The sequence below is a fragment of the Meleagris gallopavo genome, chromosome 7 (assembly GCF_000146605.3).
Source record: "Meleagris gallopavo isolate NT-WF06-2002-E0010 breed Aviagen turkey brand Nicholas breeding stock chromosome 7, Turkey_5.1, whole genome shotgun sequence".
In the NCBI taxonomy this organism is placed as follows: Eukaryota; Metazoa; Chordata; class Aves; order Galliformes; family Phasianidae; genus Meleagris; species Meleagris gallopavo.
In genome coordinates this window covers 2,878,879-2,903,997 of record NC_015017.2, presented here as the reverse complement: position 1 = coordinate 2,903,997, position 25,119 = coordinate 2,878,879, and the positions used below count along the sequence as shown (strand labels likewise).

General features: G+C 42.7%; 1 protein-coding gene across 1 annotated transcript in view; it reads right to left on the bottom strand.

The window, feature by feature from the left end:
• The window catches only part of FN1 (fibronectin 1), a 48,960-nt gene that overhangs the window by 13,811 nt on the left and 10,030 nt on the right, over positions 1-25,119 (bottom strand). The window contains exons 10-31 of the mRNA XM_019617349.1: positions 24,089-24,241; positions 22,127-22,255; positions 20,533-20,676; positions 18,393-18,514; positions 17,068-17,245; positions 16,754-16,930; positions 15,426-15,554; positions 15,235-15,324; positions 14,515-14,709; positions 12,838-13,110; positions 9,554-9,820; positions 8,022-8,116; positions 7,614-7,782; positions 7,268-7,354; positions 6,503-6,694; positions 5,134-5,406; positions 3,920-4,102; positions 2,890-2,979; positions 2,230-2,499; positions 1,935-2,051; positions 1,388-1,552; positions 569-724 (exon numbers count right to left, since the gene is read on the bottom strand). Coding sequence (XP_019472894.1) covers positions 569-724; positions 1,388-1,552; positions 1,935-2,051; positions 2,230-2,499; positions 2,890-2,979; positions 3,920-4,102; positions 5,134-5,406; positions 6,503-6,694; positions 7,268-7,354; positions 7,614-7,782; positions 8,022-8,116; positions 9,554-9,820; positions 12,838-13,110; positions 14,515-14,709; positions 15,235-15,324; positions 15,426-15,554; positions 16,754-16,930; positions 17,068-17,245; positions 18,393-18,514; positions 20,533-20,676; positions 22,127-22,255; positions 24,089-24,241 — 3,654 coding nt within the window. The remainder of the gene's footprint in view (positions 1-568; positions 725-1,387; positions 1,553-1,934; positions 2,052-2,229; positions 2,500-2,889; positions 2,980-3,919; positions 4,103-5,133; positions 5,407-6,502; positions 6,695-7,267; positions 7,355-7,613; positions 7,783-8,021; positions 8,117-9,553; positions 9,821-12,837; positions 13,111-14,514; positions 14,710-15,234; positions 15,325-15,425; positions 15,555-16,753; positions 16,931-17,067; positions 17,246-18,392; positions 18,515-20,532; positions 20,677-22,126; positions 22,256-24,088; positions 24,242-25,119) is intronic.

Here is a 25,119-nt window from a genome sequence, read left to right as displayed (position 1 = left end):
CGCAAAGGCCTCATAGCTAAAAGATAACTCTGTAGAAAAAGCAAGAGCAGAGCTGTTTTCACTGTTTTCTGAGGTAGGACTGACCAAACGCATCACGAGCATCCGTGAGAGCTAATCTCTGCCAATCCCATCAAACCCACTGCCTGTTTTCCTGAGAGCAACCTGAGAGCTGCCTAGATCTCTTTACATGAGGTCAAGCCTGAAGCATGGACTCAGTCACACACTGTAAGTAAGGGCCCCATAATATGACCCTGAGCACAACTTTGGATGATGTTTTGCTGGATGCTAGAAAATTCAGTAGCACTCCCTTGAAATTTAGGTGCTTCTCAGGGATACAGAGGTTGCCAAGAACAAACCTTTGCAGCAGAGCAGCATCACAGAAGAGTAAAGTTTTCAGGGCAAAAATGTATCCTAGCTTCCCCTTTATGAGACTCAATTGAAGCCAGCAGGAAAGCAACAAAGGTTCAAGCAGGCTAAGTCTGGTTTAGAGTTTGTCCAGTGCCTGATAGTAGTCCCCAAGTCTTGTGTTCCTTATAGATGTGTTGAAAGAGATTTTGTGTACTCTTACCTGGAGGAACATTCTTGGTTTTTGTGGGTCCATGGCCTTTCTTGGGGACAGCTGTCACCCGATACCCTGTGACTGGTGATGATGAAGGGAGCCATCTGATGCTGATGCTGTTGTCCTGGACATCAGTAACTTGCATCTGGGATGGTGTGTCTATCTCTGGGCAAGAAAAACAGGTTTTGAATAAAGAAACCCTCCATCGATGGTTAGTTCCTAGCTGAATTGTGTTCTGCTTTTCCTTTTCTAGGCTGTGTTTCTTAAAGCAGAAAACACAAACAGCTACTTATTTATCCCTCATGCCAGCACAGAGCAAAAAGGTTTTATCCATGCTGTGTGGGTGGTGAGTGAACTCCTATGAAGGTTACTTGAGCTTTTCTGTTGTTTCAAAGCTTACTAGATGCCTTTATCTAGCAGCAGCAGTAGGCTAGGTCCACATCAAGAGTGAGGAGAGAGTTCTGGAGTAAGAAATCCAGGGCTTACTGGGATCACAGGGCACCAGAAGCACCAGAGCTGAGCCAACAGGCACTCTTGATATGAGAGCCCAACTCCACAGCGAGCAGTTACATACTGCTTGCATTCCCATCTGGACTCGATTTGGTCTCCCTCCTCCAAAAGTTCAAGTCCACGGTGCCCTTCTGCATCATGTCATTATCATGCTGGGCCACCACAACATGCAGCTCTGCTGAAAATGACGAGCTTAGAACACAGCCCGTGACTTTGAAAAGAAATCGGGGTTTATTAATGCAATTTTATGGGGGTTAGCTGTATTAAAGTTGTAGGGTTTTTTGGTGTGTGCTTTTTTGTTGTATAAAGAGATCTCACCTGTTTTGTAGGTGACAGTAACTGGCTTGCTGCTGGCAGGACTGTCTCCACGACCAGTTACAGCATACACAGTGATGGTGTAGTCCACGCCAGGTTTGAGGCCAGTGATGGTAGCACGAGACATGGTGCCAGGCACTGTAAACTCCTGCACAGGGCTACTTCCACCTGAAGAAGATGGGGTGGAAAGAGAAGTGCAATCTTTGGATCTCTTCAAATATACAAAAATACAGGACTATTGTATATGCATCCAGGGGAAGAGAGGATATTGCTGATTTTGGGGTCAATTTTTTTTTTTCAGTCCAACTCAAGGAAAAAACATGAAATATGCATAGAGCACCATCTAAGATTTTTTTTTAAAGAGGAAGATAAAGGTCATTTACTACCTTATATTTGACAATATTCTCTAGACATGATGAAAGGATCTCAGAGATAAGAATGGAATTTTTTGTCTGCTGTAGTCAAACTTGCCTTTGCCATTTGTTGTAGCTTTCCAATGGCCTCAAACTACAGCTGCTGGTCTGCAACTGCCACGGCCACCTGCCCTCACCTGTTTCACCATAAGTGATCCGGTAGTATCTGACTGTCACTGCAGGAGCATCCCAGGAGATCTCGAGGCTGGTTGGGCTGGTGGGGTTGACTTCCAGGTCCCTTGGAACATCCGACACTAGAAAAACAGAGGTGAGAGTTTAGATACAGATAATGCTCTACCTCACTACTACAGAGCCTTTACTAATGAGCACAGTTTCACCAGGTGGCAGAGAAGATCTGGTTTATAATCCATTAGAAGACTCCAGAATCCTCGTGATAACTTTTAGTCAGCTGACCCATCCTTCAAGGCTTACCGGTTGTTTGCTGGCCAACCAAGGGCACGCTCTCCTCCCTGCCGTTGATGGCAATGATGCTGACCACATACTCTGTCCCTGGGAGCAAGTTGGTGAGGGTGATGGAGTTCCGTGATGGGGGTACACGGTCTTCCTTGGGTCTGCCAACGCCGTGCTCTGGGTGATGCCGAATCTTATAGCCCGTAATGGTGGCACGAGGAGCGATCCAGTGGACAGTGAAGGAGTTAGCGGTTATATCTGAGAAGTCAAGGCCAGTGGGGGAATCGAGCCCTAGATGTTTCAAAGAGATGTGTCGAGAGATGTCTTAGTATTTGCTCTTACACAGGCAACACACATGACCGCTAAGTTCTGTTACGCTTAGAAAACAAGAGAGACTCAGTGACTGATGCAATAAGCTCTGCCTAAGCTCACTGTCATCCACACATGATTGGTACGTTGACACCAGGGCCTACAAAGCTTTATTTATGACCAGCAGATCTGGCTCTCAGACACTGGATGTTAGATTTCCTAATTTTTCCCAGGATATAGATCTGCATTGCTCTTTAATATATAGCTGATGATTTGTTCATAAGATGAGCATAGACAAGAGCAGCAAGATAAAGTGAATGGACACTTGATGGACAACACTAATTACACGTTTATCTCAGGTTTTGTTAGTACCTGTTTTCTGGATTCCAGACAACGGTGCACTCTCATGTTGCTCAGAAACACTGTAGACTCTCACCAGATACTCAGTACCAGGAAGCAGATCTGTGGAAGTTAAGTAAAGGAATTTAGACAAACTTCTTTACTAATAGTAGAAGTCACTTAAACTGGTGCAATTTTAAACAGTGTTTCTTAAGGGAGGTATTCAAGTTTTACCTGGTGGAAGATCTGAGCCTCCAGGATAAACTTAAATCAGCTTTTTTTGTGGCATTACAGTTACTAGAAATGTTGTCATCTTTCTGTGGGGACTGACTTGAAGCAATGGGTTTTCATTGGGGTCCTTTCTAGCTATTTAGTCACGTACCACAGCAAAGTTCTATCTGATACAAATCAGGATAGGGCCAAGGATTTCTAACACAGCTATATTAACTCACATGAGGTTCCTGCCTAGTCCCATATTCTGAAAGCAGGTATTGTCTTTCACTCAACAAACCTGCTTGTAGGATAGGGAAAAACTTCAAATAAAACCCAGCTTCTGCACCAGCAACAAAAAACAAACACACCAAAACCAATGTCCACTTTTGAAAACTGGCCAGGATTTTTTGCCACGTTCTGTAAAGTCCCAAACAGTATTTATTTTCTGACACACAGAGCCCAAGGAGCAATGACCTTTTGCACATTCTGATTGTCCCCCTGGGCCTCCTGCACTACAAGCCCTTGACATCTTTGGCAAACTATAGAGAGCAATAGGTATTTACTCTTAATACCTAACCAGGCTGTAAATCAAAGCAATTGCCCCATAGTCTGATTCATGACTGTCCTTGGACTGATGGGAAAACGCTCCTGTGGTTTGGTTTTAACCTGGTTAAAGCTAGTGGCCAAAATTCACTTGCTGCAAGTTTGCATGAGGCTGCTCTGACATCTGTTTAAATGAGCTGAGAGACCAGCCAGTTCTACTCGGAGCAGTTCCTTCTGCCTTCCCTTATGCCATTTCTACATATGTTAGGGGTCTCCCATATTTGTCTTCTGAATGTAGCCTTCTTACTTGTCAAGACCACCATGTTGTCTGAGGGTGAAATTGTCAGTTCTGCAACGTCCTCCTCCTTCTTCACAGGTGAGTAACGCACCAAGAAACTGCTCAGCACGATGGAAGTTGGTGGAGTCCATGTCACCCTCATGGTATCAGGCCCCACATTAGTGAAGCGGAGATCAGTGGGAGGAGGCACAGCTACACAGGAAAGAACAAATAAATCTTCATCTTCTACATATGTAAAAGCTGATCAAGACAAGGAAACCAGAGAAAGTATCTCATGCATAACAAACTACGGTGTCAGACCCATGCAAACGGACTTCTAGACTACAGTTGGTTCCACTACAGTTAAGAGAAAAATATGCCTGTACTGCTGTCAGGCTCCTTTAGCCTCCTGGCATTTCCCAGTACTTTCAATATACCTCATGGGACTAATTCGAAAACAAGATAGCAAGTTTCAGTAACGTGCTTCTTGCAGCTGGATTTCATATTACAGATGTAGAGCCAAGAAAGGTTTAAAGTTGCCATACAGCAGCTTACAGATGGAAAAGTCATCTCATCTAGAGTTCATACATGCACACATAGGAGAGAAGAGGGTATACCACTAATTTCTTACAACTCTACTTCTAGTTGTATTGAAGGATTTACAGCCTCAGGATTTTCCAACACAATAGGATTTCATGCAAGAACCAGTTTCCAGCTCGCCTTCTGCCCATGCACTACAGAGACCCTCGACGGTGTGACATGGCTGTCAATGGCATGTACTCAGGGAGTGGTGTTTCACCTGCATCCTTTTAGGGCATTGTGGAAAGAGTGGGGCCGCCACTGAAACAGGCTGCTGAAGCTCCAATAGCTACCAAGGCTAGGGGATAAACTGGAGAGTGCCTGCTGAACTGCTCCACTCTTTGGCACTTTTATTTTGGGGAAGTGCAGCTTAGAAGTCCAGTGAATATATATATATCTCTCAGTTCCAACCGGATGCCAGAAATCTGAATAGCAGAAGGTGACTGAGCCTGGCAAGTCTGCAGCCGTTCAAATCAGAAAGCTGATCAGTGCATATCCATCCCAGCAGCCGTTTAGAAAAAGCAGAGAGCTGGGTCTGCTTGCCTTTTGCCTTTCCCTCAGCGTGCGGCTCGATTCCTCTTTGGACAAAGCCCCACAGCCCCGACAGCTAGTGACAGCATGAAACACCGTCCGTGTCACAAAACACAGAAATGATCAACATTCACCCGTTTGCTGTGTCAGAGTGGTAGGGGCGCTCTCTCCGCCATTAATGAGTGTGATTACACTGATGTCGTAATCAATGCCCGGCTCCAGGCCTGTCACTGTGTAGTATCCTACTGAGGAGTCCACAAAATCTTCAAAAATGGGGACACTTTCTCCTGCCGCAACTACTGTGATGCGGTACCCAATAATGGTGGAGGCATTTAACGGGGTCCACCTCAGGCCGATGCTCGAGTCAGTTATGTCAACAAAGCTTAGGTCAGTGAGTTGGGGCACCTCTAATGAGTTAAAGAGCAAACAGGAAGGGCAAAGACACACAGAGGCAAAAGAAAGACAAGGGAGAAAAAAGCAGTGTTCATCACAATTAACATCGACAGAAATGTAGAAGCAATTGTGGTGATATGAAAAATTTCTCTTGCGGTTTGGCTAGAGAAGTAGAATTTTGGGGATAGGGTATTTTTTGCTCTTTATATTGTACCCTTCTACGCAGTCCTCAGCTGCCTCTCTGAGCAGCCAGAAGCTGAAACCTGGACCCAGATCCACCAGGGCAATGCATTTCAGACATACTATTTCCAAAAAGGCCTGGAACTGGCGGGGCATTTAACTTGCATCGAGTTTTGAACAATGAAGAGACAAAGAATCATCCTTTGAATTAATTGAAACATGAAACACCCATTTTTTTTTTCCCAGGTAAAAACAAGATAATGAAGTCTATTAAAATATAAACAAAACAAGCTCCTCTGAAATATTAGTGATTGACATAGATTTTTTGCCTCGTTCAAATGTTAAGTCTGACTTTTACCATTGGGATCATAAAAACATCAACCCATCTGAAGAGACTAGATTGGCCTATGCCGTAACAGTGGTTACATTCTATTTTAACATTCTGCTGGGGAAAAAAAAACACAACTTAATTTACAGGATAGATGCCAAAAAAGCCAATTTTCTGTGAAATCATAATTAATCTGCACAGACTACATGTACCATATCACCTTTAAAGAGTGCTGAAAGCCAGAGACATACATTCTTAGCTCTTTCTTGCACCAAAAGATGGCAAAGGGCTAAAGCCATCACTGCTTTCATTATGCAGTATTGCAGTATTAGTTCACTTCCAGATTGCAAACAGTACTTCAGTGAAGAACAGACACCTTAAAGCAGCGTTATAAGAGCAAGCAAACACAGCAGCTGGCACCACTGCAGGGCTGAACAGGAACAAAAACACACAAACAGAGCCCTCACAAACAAAAATGAAATGAAACCACCTATGGAGATGGGCATTAAACTTCTACTGCCCTATGCCACGATACCAGCTGGGAGTTGTACAGTGTAGAGTTCTCTGGCTCAACTCTGAGTGGCTAAAAATGCTTTCATTACCTTGCGTGATGGTTTTGGAGATGGGGATGCTCTCCTGGTCATCTTTGACTGCGTAAACGCTGACATTGTACTCTACACCAGGGTTTAGGTTCTCAAAGGTGCAGGAGGTCTGATCTGCACCTACTACTTCCTCCAAGGTAGAGCCCTGCTGCCCATCTGTAGGAGCAGTGGTCACTCGGTAGCCACTGATGCCTGAAATACAGATATCCAGCATTATTTCAGGTCCCTCTGAGACCTTCCCAAGCTGAAAATCTCATGACACATCAAGAAGAGATACATCTGAGATTTTTCAAAAGCCTTTCAACCCTTATTTTATGGAAAAAAACTGCACAGCTCCCATCAGCTTCTGTGGGAAAAGAATTCATCTTGAATGCTTTCAAAAATCCCATGCATATTCTCAGTGACATGAGTTCATTCTTCACTGTCACAAGTATTTTTTTTTTAGGTCTAGTTTGCTTTCCTGTTTTCACACCAGTCGAGGTATTTGACCAAATCCTTCAAATCCCTAAAACAGCTGAAATATTTGTTTTTATACTCCAAAATACCACTTCATATAGAACACAAGTCATGAATACTCCCATAGCAACCTATACTTAACTGTGAATTATATTTTTGAATATAACCACATTTTTTTCCCCCCCCAAAATATCTTGGTACCAAGCCTCCCATGAGCATCTCCTTAGTGAACTGCAAGGCACCACAGAATAAATGTTACCATCCTGGTACAACAGAGGTTTCAAGATCAGCATGAAGTCATACAATTACCTGGAGTTGTGCTTCTATCCCAGGAGACTATCAGGATTCCAGTATCAGGATTGGGCTCCAGGTGCAGGTTGGTTGGTGGAGACAGTGCTGTAAGCATTCACATAAATAAGTTACTTCTGGCTTTGAGAATCATGCTAGCTCCCTCAGCATCCCTTCTTCCCAGATTCTATTCTCATTCTTCAGAACTAGCTAAGACTTCTGAAGTTGTGACCCTATAAGCTAGGTGTACAGTCCCCTGTGCATCAAAAAACCCACAAGAGACTTCCAGAAGACAGACATTCATCTGAGGAGTGCAGAAGAAGCAAGTGGAAAAAGAAATAGCTGCAGAAAAGCAAACGTGTCTTACGGGTGGTCACTCTCCTGATGATTGGGGTCTCTCTCTCCTGGCCGTCCATCAGGACTGTGAGGCTGTAGGTATACTCCACACCAGGGGTCAGGCCAGATATCACAATGCTGCCAGAATCAGAGATGACCTCACGGGGAGCCTCTCCACCTTGGCTTGGCCGCACACCAAGCTGCAGAGAAGTAGCAAAGTTTTCTTTTCAGTCTTAAGTACTTCTATCCCACAGAATTATCATCATTTTGTCTCGTCACCCAACACGGGTCTATATGCTCCACCCCAACCATTAATCCCGTAACTTGTTTTAGGTATCCAGAGCTCAAGCTGATTTGCTTTGTACCCCAAGCCGTAATCAGTCCTCCCAATCATAACGAAGAAAGAGGAAAAGGAACATGGCACTTTGGTTTCTCCTACCTTGAAACCAATTCTTGGGGCAGGTGTCCAGGTGATGACGATTGAAGTCTCAGTCACTTCTGTGTTAAAAGGAGGAACAGAGCCAACAGGCTGATCTGTGAAGAGAATTAAAAGATGAAATCTAGCTGCTGCAGTGATGAATAGTTAGAAAACCTGACCTATGGCAGTCCAAACAGCTAAATCTATGCAATAAGATGCTGAACTGCATTATTTGGAAAAGCCAGTGGTTTGGGAGGGATCTGTGAGGTGACCTCTCGTAAGTCCTGTCCATCCAACCCCAATGTAGTGAATACTGTTTTTGACATTAGATATCTAAAGTGTTCTTCACAAAGCAGGTTTTTTTCCTTTTGCCATCATACGTCGTTCAATCAGCACAACACTACACCCTTGTCTGTCGTCCAGCTGTCCCAGCAAGGACCTTCTCATCCCACCAACATCTTCAGTCCTTTTCAAGTCAGTGGAGTAATAGGAAGCACAAAGCCAATTAGATGACTCTGTGGTCTCACTGTTATCTGTCAGGAGCATCACACAGAAGCCAAAGTTGCACCCATTTCAGAGTCACCCTAAATAACTCCAATGAGTTTAATCTGAACTGACCTCATTAATAACAAAGAGTCTTGGTTTATTCATCTATGGTCTGAAACTGGAATGGTTTCATTTACATCAGCTAGGACTCAAACGCAGTGTTCATTTAAGATAGACAATGAATTGAGAAATATTTATAGATAAAACTGTCTGTCAGCAAAAAACACACTGCCAAGGTCAATAGTGTTGCTGTGGTGATAAGTTTAAACCCTTGTTTTAACTTCACATTGTTATAAAAGAAACCACACTCCCTTTTGAAAAGAGGATGTGGTTCTAGGCTTGGATGACTGAATTTTGTTAGTTTGTATGACTACTTTTTCATTATTTAAAAGTAAATCTACTTGTTCATTCCAGAAGCGCGTGTGGGTTCCTTTAGAACTGCCTCAACATCCAACATTTGCTGAGTATTTCTTCCATGCAAGCAACACAAGTGTAAGAGACTACAATGAAATAACTATGTATCAGTAGTGTGCACTCTTATCTTTGTGTTATGTTAGTTATGTAACTGTTCTTGAGCTGCCTTAGACAGCATTGTTGGTCTTGAGAAATGACTGCCTTCAGTTTCATACAAATCAGAGATTAATTATTCCTTACCCATTTTAAGGGAGCTCTTTGCTTTCCTTGATTAGCCACACCAAAACCAAACAACTGGAAGGAGCACCTAAAATTATGCTCCTTTGGTACCTCAGTTAACTGAATGACAATAGTAAGTTTTCACTTGTGCTGGAATATGTTTTACTGGAAGCTTTTTGATGCCAATAACTCTCTTACTGCCAAATAGTTCAGTGAGAAGAACAGGGAATACTTCCCAAGCAGTTCTGCTGGAATGCTATTTCAAAAGGGTTCCTCTGTAAACCAATTCACAACAATCACTTCCAGCACAAGGCTTCAGTTTTGAAGAAGGGCCAGGGCATTAGTGAAGAGGAATATGTGCCCGTTATACTTACACGTTGTGAAAACTCCAGTCTCTCTGGCACTCTGCAAGTCTTCTTTAACCGCCACGAGGTACACCGTGTACTCAGTGCCAGGCTGCAGGTTCCTGAGGAGGTACTTAGTGGCAGAAGGGCCCACATTGTATGTCCGTGGCTGACCTCCCCTCGTGGGACCTGCAGTCAGTCGGTATCCTGAGATGATAGCACGGGGCCGCGTCCACAACACCAGCACAGAATGCTCTGTGGTATTGATGAACCTCAGGTTGGTGGGGGCATCGAGCTCTGAGGAGGAAAAAGCACAACATGCATCAGTTTTCCAGCTTAACCCCTATTTCACCCCCAAAGCACATTCATCACCTTGAGTAAAAGCATGGGTGTAAAGTGAAGCTGTTGAGCCTATAATTCTCACTTAGGGCATGTGTTAGCAGCAAGGAAAAGAGAAGGAGGGAGTTGGAAGTAGAGCTGACAACTATATCCATGCCTCAGTGCCATCCAGTACTCTGCACCTATTCTGCTCCTGGCTGCCCTGATTTGGGCTGCTACCATTCATGCCATCCCACGGGGGAGATCAGGCTCACAGCTGAGGCGAGACAGATGAACCCAGCAGCTCTCAGGAATTTCAGTAGTTTCTCACGAATGCTGAGCATTTTTTAAAAAATCAGTTCAACTTAGAAACACCAGCATTAGCACAGAAACCTAACTTCAGCTCTTTTCTTGGTTCAAAAAGATTTATGTGTTCAAATCTTTGCCCAGTCCTACTCCCTGCCCTTCCCAAAACTAAGCAGCACCCCTGTCTTGTCATTTTAATGATAAAATAATCAAGTCAGCAACTTTCTGGAGAAAACCAGTTCCTAGCTCTTCTTAAAACTAATCATGCTGTGGAACTGACCACACAACAATTTTAAGTATGCTCATCACTCCCATGGGGCTTGTGCAATAGCTCTTATCAGGCTTCCTCCACTATTTTATCACTACCTCTGGGAAGCTGCTGAGACTGCTAACCCAGAAAACTACATAAACAAGCTTGAAGTGCCATAGCTTCTTAAGCACTGCATAAGAGTCCCCAGCGAATGGGGAAGATGCCCCTACCTTGGGCTGAGCAGCTCTTGGGACAGAATGAGACTCAGGGAGGAATCATACTTAAGCAATTCACTCGCACACAGCAGGCAACGTGGCAAAGAGTTATGGGGAACTACGCAGCAAGCTTCCACATTTTTCCTAGTCCCACACTGAAAGTGAGACCAGTAAAGTGAGGCTCCATCAGTGCTTTTTTTTGATGGCAGAAGTTTCCTACCCACACTAGTAAACAACTTTTTTGTGATAAAATTAATGTTTTCCCCACCTTCCTGTTGATTCAGTGAAAAGTAGTTTTTGCCTTTTTATTTTTCTACCTGCTTGTTTTTTTTTCTTCTTTCTTGAAGAGGGAGGGAAAAGGAAGCCAGGACTCCCTTCTTCCAAACATAGGGAAAAGATTTCAAATGGAGAAAGAATGAGTGTGACCCTCTCTAGACCTATCTCCAACCAAGAGGTGAAGATTCAGCCTTATCTCTTTTTGGTATCTAGACCTGTGTTCTGTCCCATCTGGCAGGGATTGTATCTTTATCCATTTGTCGTCTACACTCAGTTTCTTCCTGCACAGTTTAATTTGCCAGCTCTGTTAGGCTTCTATCATTTCCTCTCCCCATATTAAAGTAAAAAGGGGAAGATAAAAAGCCACACACACACTTGAGTTTTTGTTTGTAGGCTGCTCTTTGCCAGAAGGCCAAGAAAGGAATCACGTTTACACTGTGGGAAGAGACTTTTGCTGCCGGGTTTTCCTTGGGAACTCCCAAGGATTTCTGTTTCCCAGGACTTGTGATTACAGGATGCAATTTACATGAATACTTTCTGAAGTGTGGTTTAGACAAAACAGTTAAGTGGATGATCATGGCCTATGGAAAAGGATTCCAGACGTGTTACTAGCCCTGTGCTGTCTGAATCCTGTGTCTATGCTCTGATGTACACCTCTAACAGAGGCTCTACACCTAGCCAAGGCTCCTGAGAGAAACTATGAAAAGCTCACAGATCTAAATGGGAACTGAGCTCTTCTTGCTCTACAACGTTTAGATGTTGTACTGAGAGTTAGTGGGAAATATTGGTGGCAGATGGACTGTTGGACTCAAGATCTTGGAGGTCTTTTCCAATCCTGGTGATTCTATGATTCTACATGCTTATAAGAGAGCTTGGACTCCTAAGTTGTATCCTTGCTTTTCAAAGACTTGTTTTAAAGAGGAGAGAGGCTGTTCCCACCATCTGTGTGACACTATTGTCACACAACTACATCAAAGGACAAACATAAGGATTCTATTCTCCCTGCATAGTCAAGGGAGATGGTAAAAGAGAGAGGCACTAGTCATGGTTCTTAACTTCATGAATGTAAGTAAATAATATTTCCCCTAAAGTATGACTATATTCAGATAAATTCATTTCCTTTCCTTACTTCTTCAGAGGAGTCGGGCTAGATTCTCGAAATATTCTCATTACCAAAAAGTGTCAGAACAGCAGTCAATGTGCATAGCTGAGTTCTGGCCCTTGGAATAATGTGACCCAGCTGCAGAACAGCACAATCACCAGGTTACCCCTTATCCTGCCCAGTAAACAGGATCTTTTCATATAAACCAGGTCCCAGATTCTATCTGAGCTGTCTGCTGAGATCCTTATAAGCTAGTTCACTAGGTTCCACTGGGATGACAGCGAAATTTCTGGGGTGCTGAGAAAGGTGCTATGGAAAGCCAGACCTGACCTGACGAAGCTAAGATGCAGTCCTCTCAATTACATGACCTGCCCTCACATGTGTATGAAGAATTCCTTCCAAAGACAGTGGAGCCGAATAGGCACGCAGTTGTCAGAAGAGAGGGATTTTTCAGAGCAGTCTCAGCAAGGCTCCTACGTCATGCTAAAATCTGCCCTAAGGTATTCTCCAAAAAAAAAAAAATCCACAGGCTGTGATCTGCACAGTAAAAGAACTGCAGGGCCCATCAATTCTCAGCCAGTAATAAAAAAGTTGAATTCCAGCCATTTGAAATTGTTTTAAAGTGCCAGGAGAGTTAAACTCCCCTTGGAAAGCCCTGGAGGAGGATAAATCTGCTGAAGAGATCACTGTTTGACTGAATGAATTCCCTGCCCTGTCATCCTAGTTATGGTATACCTCCTGGGCTACAACTGTTGCAATTTAAATGCTCTGTTTATATTATTTCTCTAAGCAACAGAGATATAAGCATCTCAAAAGGTTGAGAAAAGCACGAAAGAAAGGAACTTACTTGTAGTTTGCTCTCCAGTCAAAGGTTTGCTCTCCCTGCCCTGGCTCACGGCAAAGATCTTAAAGAGATAGGTCGTTCCTGGGAGCAGGTCAACAACTTCAGCAAAAGAGCTTCTAGTTATGGGCAATCTCTGGCCATGCTGGCCAGGGCGATTGACAGGGATTGCTTCCACCCGATAGCCAGACACTTGGCTCTGGGGTGGGGTCCACATGATGGTGACCTTGACATCAGTGACCTCCACGAACTGCAGATCTCTGGGAGAAGGAACTTCATCTGGAAAGAAAGAGGCAGAATGGTGTGAGAGGCAATCCTTAGCAAATGGTAGAAAAAACTATGGGGGTCACATGGGAAAAGTAGTGAGTTTTGACTGAACAATGGATAGCCCAAGAATATTTACCAAACAAAAAGATGTCATGGTAACCTTCCTTTGAACATATACACACACATTCCCAGACAACATTCGAGCAGACTACAATTCAGAATGTCACCTCATAGCTTTAACTACTTAATGTCTTCAGTTGCAGAAAGTATCTTGCTGCCATCAAAAGAACTAAAAACCAAATATAATGTACTAGAACATCAAATATATGCAGAACCAGAAGCTTGAAAAACAATAAACTAACAAGAGCAACAACAACAGACCAACTCCGGAGGCTGGACATAAGATCCTCTCTTTAAAATTAGGAGAGAGTTTTGAAAATCCACAATGTGTTCTGAATGTCTGCAATTAACTTATAAATCTAACTTTTATAATTAAACTACTACAGGGGCTGATCTGGCTTTACTGTAGTCGAAGACAAAATCCAGTTCCCTCTGCGTTGGCCAACAGTACTGCACCCCTGAATTCCTACATTCAAATTAAGTTTCTTTATAGATTAGGAGTGATACTGCCCTAAGGTTAACCAACACACATTTTGAGAAGACGCAGATGCCAAACCATAGCCAATGAGCTGAGTTCCTTCCTGGTAAGATCCCATTTGCCAACACACATGCTTGCAACTTGCAGGACCATCACATTCCACTGTTACCACATCAGATCCCAATTTTTTCACTGTCTTCTCTTTTGGTTTGGCTATTCAACCCAATTGGTAGTTAAGAATTCTGAAAGGACTGTTTTATTTTTTAATGTGGCTCCCTCAATTTTAGATTGTACGGTGTTATCTTGGCACATCAACCAATGCTGAGCAATCCCCACAGGCTGCGATGGAAAAATAACTGTTAGGACTGGAAAGGAGATGGAGAAGTCAAGTGAACTATTTAGATTTGTGTTGTTGTGTCTGAGTACATAACCTTAAACATCTGTAGGCCAAATACTGAGGCAAAATGATTTACCAGAGTCATAAGATCTCTCAGCAGAATCCCCATAAGACAACTTAGGAAAAAACTGATCTCTCTTTTCCATAGACACAATGCAAGACTAACCTTTTGACCTGCCCACAGCTTGATCTTGAAGAACTCTAACACTATTAATGCAGAGTAGCAGTTTGACTGTGCCAATTCGTAAGTATGACTTTACCACAGAACTTCAGTGTCTGACATTTGCAATTAAAAAACCAACACACAAAGGCAAAATTAAAAGTCCATATAAGGACTGAGTGGCAATACTCATTCAGTTAGAGTAATGAGAGCTTGCAGTGCCATTTGGGTTAGGGTACTGACTGGTCTTCTGACCACTACCTGTGCGTGGGACGCCTGTGGTTTCCTGCTGGATGAAGATAGGAGTACTCTCCTGATGTTCCTCCACTGCATAGATGCTGATGTTGTACTGAACACCTGGCATCAGGTCACTGAGTGTTACAGAGGTAGCAGTATCAGGCAGGTTGAGCTCTGTGCTGCTGCCTTCCACAGAGGGTGTGTAGACAATTCTGTAGCCTAAAAAAAAAAGAATAAAAAGTACACATACAATTGCCAGGTGCAAACAGTAAGCCAGCACAAGAAATGATAGAAAAGAGAACCAAACAAATGTCTTTACAGAGGTTTCACGAAGCCAGTCCTGAACTTCTTTAGCACCCATGGCTTGCTTTTGCTGAGTCCCACCTACAGATCATGGGTTCATAATGACCTGCACATCACATCATCTGACCTGTATCAAAATTTGTAACTCTTGACATGTGGATTTAGGGTCCATATTGTTCATGTTTGTTATGGCATGGTCTGGATGACCGGTACAGAAGGTCACAGGGGTTGATTATTCTTTTCCCCAACACAAATGCAGGAGGAATGATTTTACATCCCTTAATTGCTTGAATACAAAAGCTAAATTTTCTGCGTGCCTTCCAGCTGGCCTCTGAGCCTGGGCAGAAACACTAATCCATTGTTCTGGAGTTCATTTTCCTTTCTACTTAGACTTCAGATTCTATCAGCACTGTGAAATAGGCATGCCCCAGTTAGACATACCTGTGATTGGAGCCTGTGGTCTGCTCCAGCTAATGACAATTGATGTGTCATCAACACTTTCCACGTTGTGCTCAGGAGGTGCATCAGGAGCTGTTTAAAAGACAGGAGGGCAACAAGTGTAAGGATGCAACCAAATGACCAGAGCAAACAAAAACAGCTTCTGAAGTGCAGCTACACCCACCCACACATACCTGTGGTCTGTGAAGTAGAGAGGATCAGATTCTGCTCACCTTCTTCAGAGATCTGATAGACATTAACGATATACTTGCGACCAGGAAGCAAGTCAGGGATGTTGACAGAAGTGGCTGTGCTTGGAAGATCTAAAAGAGGTAGGAAATAAAAACCGCCTCAGAAAATTTGCCTGGTTGCTTTCTTACCAAATGACATAGAGAATTCTGTTCTAATCTGGACTGAATCAGTCTTCCTGCAGTAAAAAAAATTGCTCTGCACTGTGGCCTCAGTTCACAGCAGGGAAGTTATGTGGAAAACATCTGATGGGAAATTGGGAAGTGCTTCCATTTGCCTGAAGGCCTCTATCTGTAGGCAGATATGCTCAGGAACCACTTCATAACATAGCTTAGCTGTCTGGGCAGCTGGAGTGTACAGACAAGAAAGGTGGTGATGGCACTGGCAGCCTTAGTGTAAGCTCATGTGTCCAAATTGTTGAGTTCAGAAGGCAGCAGGCAAGGGAGAATTAACCAGGTCAGAGGAATACTCTTCTTTTTCTCATGCTGCTCTTCCACCACATGCACATGTCCTAATAGCTACAGTAACATCAAATCCTTGTGAGATACTGCTATTATGATTGTTAAGACAGGAAATTAGGAAAAAGAGATTAAGATGAAGTCATGTATGGTGAGAGAGGCTTCCTACCAGATGTAGTAGGAATGAATCCACTTCCCAGGTCTCAGTCCAGTGCTATTAACAAGCTTCCTGGCTTAGCTAAGTTATCACATTATCAAAGTCTAGTAAGATCTGATCCAAACTAAACAGAGTGGTCTGGGACAGACATCCATGAGATCATGAGTAGCCAAGAGGGAATTTGGTAAAGATAGTTTTCAGTTTTGATGCGTGAAAAAAAAAAAGGAAGTTAGCCAGGTGGAAAGCTCAAAAATTTGGGTCCCTCCTCATCTGCCTTCACTATGTTGTGGAAGCTAATAAGTTTTGGTAAGTTTAGAATAAACTAATACATGAATAAAAAATGCTGAAAAGAATACATCTACACATAGCTTTTACAAGTCTACCACCTCTGACTCAGTGAGTCCCACAAGAGTATTCTGAGAGAGTGTAGCTATATACATGCCTTCTTCTACTTTTCTTTGGACTTGACCTTATGGCCATTGATGGACGAAGAACAGTCAACTAGGCGAGTTTGTAACCCATGCTAGTCCTCCACTGTCACACTTTAACTGAATCATACTAAAGGACAGCAAGATCCTCACCAGCTTTATTGACTGTTACAGAAAACAGTGATGTTGTTAGTGATGCTTGGATCTAATAGACTCAAATACTGTCTCACCAAGATACTGTGGCTCATCACCCTCCTCGCTCAGTTCATACTCAACACGGAATCCAGAAACTGTGTCAGAAGCAGAAACCCAAGAGACAACAAAGCTGCTGGCTGTGATTTCAGTGACTGACTCTGAAGTAGCAACCATGGGAGGAAGAAGAGTTGTCTCTCCTGAAACAGTGTTGCCTGAAAAGAGAAGAAAGAGGTCTAGTTAATCACTGTCACTGCATTTAACTGGGATGTAAGACATCGCCTACAGATTGTTCTCGCAGAAGGACAGCAGGTTTCTCTGGATGCCAGTCCAGTCCCACTGTTCAACTCACTTGTCACTGCTGTAGTGCTAGTTGTAGTAAAATCAAAGCGTGTGACTTCTTTGGGTCCATGCTGCTGAACACTGATAAGCTGTCCTTCATACACCACACCAGGCTTCAGGCCCGAGATGGTGTAGGAGTTCAGGTGACCAGGGATAGTAGCTTCCTTCCAGTGCCTTCCAGAATTTTTCTGCAAGAACAAGGAGACTCGTTGATATATAGTGAGAGACTCCATGGCCTGCAAGCAGGCCTATCTAGCAACCCAAGGTCCGTACGACTTGAATACCTAATGAACAAAGAGAAAGCAGAAAGGTGTGCCAGAAGCAGAGATACCAACTTTTTGAGCGATTATAAATTTTACTGGGGTAAATCAAAAAGCAATCTAGCTTTGAACCTTTTCCTTTAAAATGAACATTCTTTGTAACATATAAACTAAGATTATTTTTCTATCAAAGAGACAGTAAGGCATGAAGGAATGGCTGAGAAATTCTTATCTGAAGTCTGTTCACAAACGAACTCCAAGCCATCATCTGAAAAGATGATACCAAAAAGTCTGTCCAGTCTATCCTATGCTTGATCTCTATGGGAAGCCCTACAATAATGCTTCATCCTCTCAGATTTGTATTCCAGTGCATTAAAGTCCATTTCTTTCAGGCCTTGATCCAAGATACACTGAAGTCAGTAAAATACTTGAGTGCTTTTAATGGCTTTGGATCAAGGCCTTTATTGTTCTCTTAATCACAGGCAGCACTGAGGTACTAGTGTACTTAATCAGTAAGTGGTCTTTTGTGAAGCTATACTCTGGGGAGCTGTAATATTAACCGTATCATTCATTAGAACGAATTATTCCTGAGGAATGAACGAACCAACAAGCAGTGGTTAACTAGCTTTGCTTAGACAATGCAGAAGATGGGAGATGACTAATTATTTAATTCTCTCCTAGCTGTTATTATTATCTTTGTATCCTACTCATTACCTGCTCATTAATTGCATATAATGTACTACAGTTCTCATCTCTGGATATGCACTCAGCACTAACACACAGAGAAAGCTTTTGCAAGGATTTACATTGCTTAAAGTGAGGAAGGATATAAAGTTGTCTACTGTGGTAGCACTCTTGTTAATATGATACTACACAAGCATGGTGACCAGTAGTAATGTTTGGGGATGAAAACACCAAGTGTTTATACAGCACAGGTTGTTAACAGTTAACCTCAGCAGGACAAGGACACTGAATTAGCACTCTACAGTAAGAGCACTCTCCAGGTAAAAGCCTGGAGCTGCAGATTCCTGGAGCTCTGAATGTATCTACAGGCCCAGCTGAATGGAGTACTCACCGGTCTCCAGCGCAGAATGTACTTGCTGATGTGAGATGTTTTGGGAGCGTTCCACTGGATGGGGTGGGAGTTTGGCTGATTCGTACTCTCTGTAATGATCACCTGAACAGGTCCAGTTGCTCCTGAAACACAAAAGTTTCCATTCTTAACATAATGGAGATGGTTTTCTTCCACCTTTGTTGTTGAGTCATGAAAAAGGCATGGTTTGCATACTACTTAATACATGGAAAACTATTCAGACTTATTTCTCTCTTTAATGGTTTCAGCTAGAAAAATGGATGAATTAGAATACATTCTGTGGAGAAGTCAGCATGTGCTGTTTGGGTTAATTTCCGGTGTCATGAAGTAGCAAATTGGAACTACCCAATAAACAAAAAGGATTGGTGTAATAACAAATCAGGTCCAGAAGCTCATGAAAATACAAGTTCAGCAGGGCTCTAACACCTAAGACTGCCAACTTCTCATTAACACATTTAGTTAAATCAGGCTCCATCAAAACCTCTTCACAAAGCTCTCTAACTGAGAAGAAAAGATTTTAGGATTTGGCGGTTCTCTTTTCAGTACCTCCCTGCCCTGCTGGGGAGGTTTCACTGAACACTCAGCAACACTGCACTTGTGTTAGTCAGAAAATCCCATCACAGAGCAACATGGAATCTGCAAGAAAGTGTGTTGTTTCAGCCATTAAATACCTACAGTCTTCCCTCACTCTATTTATTTCTATTTATAATTTATTTGGACAACTGTGTGACATTATACCTGCTACATATTTAACTGGACTTCCAGGCAAATAAACCTGTGCCCACACAGAATTTCAAAGCTTCCCTAACCCCAAACCTACATTCAGAAACGTTAGTTTTGGTTTATTTACACATTTGCAGTCACTCTTGTGTCTATAGAAAGCCTAAATCCCTGGTCTCCAGTCTGTAGGCATGCATATTTCACATAGCTCAAGGAGATGCTTGTTTAAGCAGTCTGACGAGAGTCAATGAAGCTCAGCCATCCTGAATAAGAAACTGAGGGGGGGGGGGGGAAAAAGAGCAGAAGAAGCCTGCTTCCTATTTGTGCCATTCTTATTTCACTGCCCCAAAGAAAAGCAGCTCCTAGGTCTGCCTGCCAGGTTTCTTACTGCTATACAGCTAGTAAGCCAGAAACAAGGCAATAGGAAAAGGGGTAGTTCCCTTCTCTTCAGGTTCAAATTCCCTTTCCTGCTACTATAAGGCACTTACAGGATAAATACATTGCAGTTACTGAGTGGACAGATATGTCTAAATCTATCATGGCATAAGAACAGATAATCAGCTCGCACTGAAGCTGGTACATCCAATTCTTATGCAGTTCCCCCACACATAAGCTTAGAAATGGGTTTGGGAACCCATGACATGAGCATAGCTTCCTCCCAACAGAGTAGGAGCAATGCAACATTAATATTCCATCTTTTTCAGCCTAAGACAATGACAGCTGCAACTTGAAACAGGCAGGTAAAGAGATTCCCCTTGTTTCAGAGAACTGAAAGAGAACAGCCCAACTGACAGAGGCATTGCCCATCTATATGAAGACTTCCTGGAACTGAGTAGGCAAACAAAGTTCAAGTATTTGATTTCTTCAGGGTGCTGATCAGGGAAAATGCTCCATTGTTTGGTGGATTTTGCTACTGTAGTGAGTATAAAAGGAAAGGCTATAGATACAAGTTTTAAGCAGCAGAATCTGAAGGTTACAGATGTGACACTGCTAAGCACTAAGAGGTGATGAAAAGCAAAGCTGTTGTGTGATAGTCATGCTTTAAGCTAAGCCTGGCCTCAGTAAAAGCTGTTAACAATCTGGCACTCTTTATAATCATAACACCTATTTCTGCCTGCCAAGAAAGTGGGGGAAAAGCGTTCTGTTTAAAAAGGAAACCAAAAGGATCTCTTGAGCAGTTAAGGAATACCTAAGGTTGGAAGTAGCTTAAGATTATAAACCATAGGCAGGCCTTGAAAACTACAGAAATAAAATTTTGTTTTTTTATATACAGTGAATATCACTTCCACTTAATAGGACTTGACAACAATATGCAATAATGTACAGGAATCAGAACAGGTAAGGCATAGAGAGATTGTTTTCCTTATGTCTTAGCAGAAGAGTCATCTGTTGGGTTTCTTACCAGCATAGGCTTGCAGAGGCTGGCAGTGCCACTCTCCAATACCGCGACCATAGCAATAGCACTGGTATCTGACACCGTGGACGTACTTCTCCCAGGAATCTCCAATTTGGTAGAAGGTACGGGTTTCGGAATCTTGGCACTGATCTAAAGGCACAAAATAGACAGGTAACCACTGTGTTATATCAAAACTATTGTGAAAAACCTACATCAAACAGAAGAGTAAGTCAGAAGAAATCTTTTCATAGAAAATACAACCGCATTTATTAATAAATATTGCTGCATGAAGAGTAAATGGCAACAAATTGAATCTTGAATCAAGGTTCCTGATACATATCTACATACTTTAAGACAAATATCAGGCAACTTCAGTCAACTGAGTTCATCTTTAATCCAAAGCTAAACCATGCTGCTCTCCAGGAAGTCAGTGGCAAAATTCCTACTAGCTTAAGCACAATTCGGTCATATGTATGTCTGAAGTGATCCATTAATATTCAGAAGTCATTCTACATTTAACATCTTATAAACTGAAGAAGGACAAAAGAAATCTGAAATCTTCTTAAGATAGTGGGAATACAATATTGTACCAATGCTTCAGTACACTTTCTAGTCTGACCTGTGCCCGTGTCTCTGGCTCTATACAAGTTTTCAGTGAGAACTAACATTATGCTTCTTTAGTTAACAGGAGTCTTGTTTAGAGAAAGCCAACAAAATTAAACCAATTCCACCTTTACAGAGAACTGAAATCATCTCCTCTTCTTTCAAAGTACTGATTTTCAGGGACTTTACAACCCAAATTCCTCCAGTAAAACTGTATAGATATTACTGTAAATAAAGCAGAATTTAACCACTGCTACTTGCTAATAGATTTTCCTGGCAATAGCCCCAGGTTCTCTAGATTTAGTAATTGCAAGTCAAACAGTCACGTCTTATCTTCCAACCCTGAGTCACTAGAGAAGAGGGGAGGCAGAAAAGATGAAATCTCTTCATTCCTGCACAGAACCATGATGGTTTTAGCTAACCTCCAGAGTGCTATTAACACATGTTCTCATCCTGAGCTTGCTTTCTTTGCCAGAACAAAGGGCATCCAAAGAAAAATCAATTTAGTCTGACGTAAGTGAATATATGCCGGTCATGTTCTTCTCTCAGTTCAATAAGGAGACCTAAAGATTTCAGGATAGAGAAAGGAAAGAAAAACTGCACCTAGCATCACCAGCTGCTTGCACATTGATTTATCAGTACTCAATCTGAGCACGCTGCCTGTTAACAGCACAAAGTACCAGACTTCAGCCAATTCAGCCCAGTCTGGGGTTCATACACCCTGTTACCTCAGCTTGAAGAGTGTTAAATTTTAAAACATACGCTGCACGATGGAATTCTTCTAGGGCATGTCTGATACCCAAGCTTACTTCCCAAAAACCACAAATGCCATCTCGCATGCCATCAACAAATACAGCGTTACTCCTACTTTCACAATTGTGAAACAGAAGGCAGAAAATTGGCAAAGACCAAGTCCACATTCACACATCAGTTTCACCATATTGTAATCAGTTCTTGTCAAAAAAAGGCTGTGCAAGTGGGGACAGCTGTGACTCACCAACAGGATCGCACTTCCATCTCCCACGGCCTTGGCCAAAGCATGTGCAGTTCAGCATGTGCCCCTCATCGTGACGCTTGTGGAACGTCTGGTTCACATCATAGGTGATACCATCCACGATGCACTGATCTGTTTGAGAAAGAGCAAAGATGTTTTGTCAGCAATAGCTTTAAGCATCAAGACAAAATCCTTCTGCTTGGCACATATTTCCCTCTTCTTGATCAGCTTACAGAAGAGTAACCCTGACAAGCTCCATCCATGCAAAACGGAGCCCTTCTGGTATCTGTGATCATGGCAGATTAGTACACATCACTGCTCCTGAGTTCATTTATCTGCACCACTTGCAGAAAAAAAGGTCCATAGGATTCAGTTCAAAGCAGAATCCATCACTCACTATGAAACTGCCTTACAACAGATTCCACACGTGGAAGAATGTAAAGCATCACACTCCTTCACTACTATCTCTTGGGGAAGTCTAGATTGGAAAACTTTGTCAAGCACTGTCTGAAATCATTAGAACTGCGCAAGGAAAGAGCTACTCCAAATTCACAAAAATGTCAAGTTGAGCTACAAATATGCAACAGGAAAACATCATAAGCATCTCTCTGCTACCCCTCATAGTAAGCTGAAGACTGGAGCAGATCTATTCTATATTCAAGATGCTAATGGTACCTACTAATCTACTACTCCCTCAGCACAGTAACCAGACTCCATGCTAAAGTATGGTCTGTTAGATTTAATGGAGATATGTCAACCTGTGACACGGCCCAGAATTCCTAAAGCCAGTCTAATCACAGCAAGGAGCAGAAAGACAAAACAAACGATAAAACCACTCCAGAAGCATGTAGTTTTGTTAACCAGCACCCAAGAGACCCAAGCTCAGTTCTGGACTCAATCACAGACCATCTGTCCTTGGGGAAGTGACTCAGTTAATCCCAGGCCTTCTTTCCCCATCATACTTTCCCACAACTCAAGCATGGCGTCAGGATAAACCAAACACTGGTCATATCCACCAATGGGGGCTAAGGACCTCCTCCAGTTGCTATGTTTTAAAGTTCTACTTAGATAACTTTTGCCTTTCAAAAAAAAAACAAAAACCAATATCCATGTCATCGTCATCAAGAAAGACCCCTTAAACTTGAGAAGTAAACAGCAGAGAACTAGCTGTGCTGCTAGAGAAAGGAGTTTCACAGACCAGAAAAACTTCTAGCAGTGCATTTCTCATCGTTCTGAAGGAGACACATAAAAAAATCCTCCTAAAGCCCTTGAATGGACCTTTCCCTATAAATTACATCCCATTTCAGCAGTGGTATTAAGAGTTATTTCTTGGCTGCTTGTCAGCAACCCCCCTGCCTTTTCCAGACACCAAGCCAATGCTGTGAGCTAGCTGTAGGATGATCAAATATCTACGCTTTTAAGTCTTTTTTTGGTATTGCTTCAGCACTTCTCCACTTGGGCCACTTATTTAAATAAGTAAATAAGAGTTATGTCAGTGCTGTCTTGCCAACTTTTCATATAGATTAGCTCGCAAAGGGATTCATCCAGCAGAGGAACCGAACATTTCGCTGCAGAACGATAATAAGGATGGTTCTGCATTCAAACTTTTGACCAATCTGGGGTTGCCTCTGTTCCTGAGAGGTTTCTGTGGAGATCCCTCTACAGTCTCAGTGGCACTGACTGCTAACAATAGACAAGACTAGGTAGAGCTAAATACTGACCAAGCTAGTCAACATTTTCCCTGGCTTGCCAGCCTACAAGGGCCGAAATGATACTTTCACAGCATGGAATCATCAAGACAAGAGCTTTACATCTCCTCTCTGATTCCCTTTGGATTTCACAGAAAGGATCAGTAATATAAAACTGAGTCTGGGCTTGAATTCCCCATGATGGGAAAGAAAACCAGTTTCTTCTGTATCTCCAATACTTAGACCAAAGCAGTGACATCAACATGAAAAGCAGTACCTCTGAGTTGGGAGTACGCAATGCAAGTCCACTCTCCACGGCCATTTCCTACACAGGTACATCTCATCATGTGGCCCATGTCGTGTTGCTTATCCCACTGGTCCCCAACACGATACATGATACCATCATTGGTGGTGCAGATTTCCTCATGGGCTGGTTGGGAAGAAAGTAAGAAAACTCTTCATGAGGTCATAGTTAACAAGACACTGAGGGCTTATATCATTTGCAGAGCGCCTTCGTGCCATTTGTTGCATCTTAACAGGAGTGTCATATTGTACAATTAATGGATATTGTACAATTAATGGATATTGTACAATTAATGGATATACCAATGTTATGGTATAACAGAAAGCTTGGCTATAATGTTATTACATTAAAGCAGGAAACAGAAAGGTAGACTCACCCATAACCTGGGCTTGCAAGGAAAACTCCAGTAGAGTGGAACTCCAGAAGAGATCCTTCCCCCTGGCAGTCAGCTCTTAACGGGTCTAGGAGAGGTGGAGCGAGGCTCCACCCCTTCCTGCAGCACAGGTGAATTGCCTTCACCTGTGCTCCCGTGGCTGACTCATTGCTCACCTCAGGTGATTAATCAGAGGTTCAGGCCATGATTCAACAGCCCCATATGCATATGCATCTATGAAATTTCAAACATCATTTTTGCAGGATGAGGAGTGTAGATTCCCTTGCAGGGGTTCATTCATTTAATTTGCATTTGAAAGCTAACAAAGATTCTGTATGGCATTCAAAGGGTGCTATGTGAAACAATCAGTTCCCGTTACATGTCTGCTGTTATACGAACATAGCTATTGGAAGAGCTGAGTGTTCATCAAGCTGTTTAAGGGCTCAGATGCTGCACTGCCGTTAATCACAATGCCTTTCATTAAAGAACTCCCATGTGTTGGAGATCAGAGACGTGCATGGACTGGAGAAATGGACCACAACATAGTGCAGACGTATTCCTAACTACACGCTAGGTAAGAGGAAGTGATGAGCCATGAAGGAGAAGCTTTGGCAGATGCAAGATTAAAAAA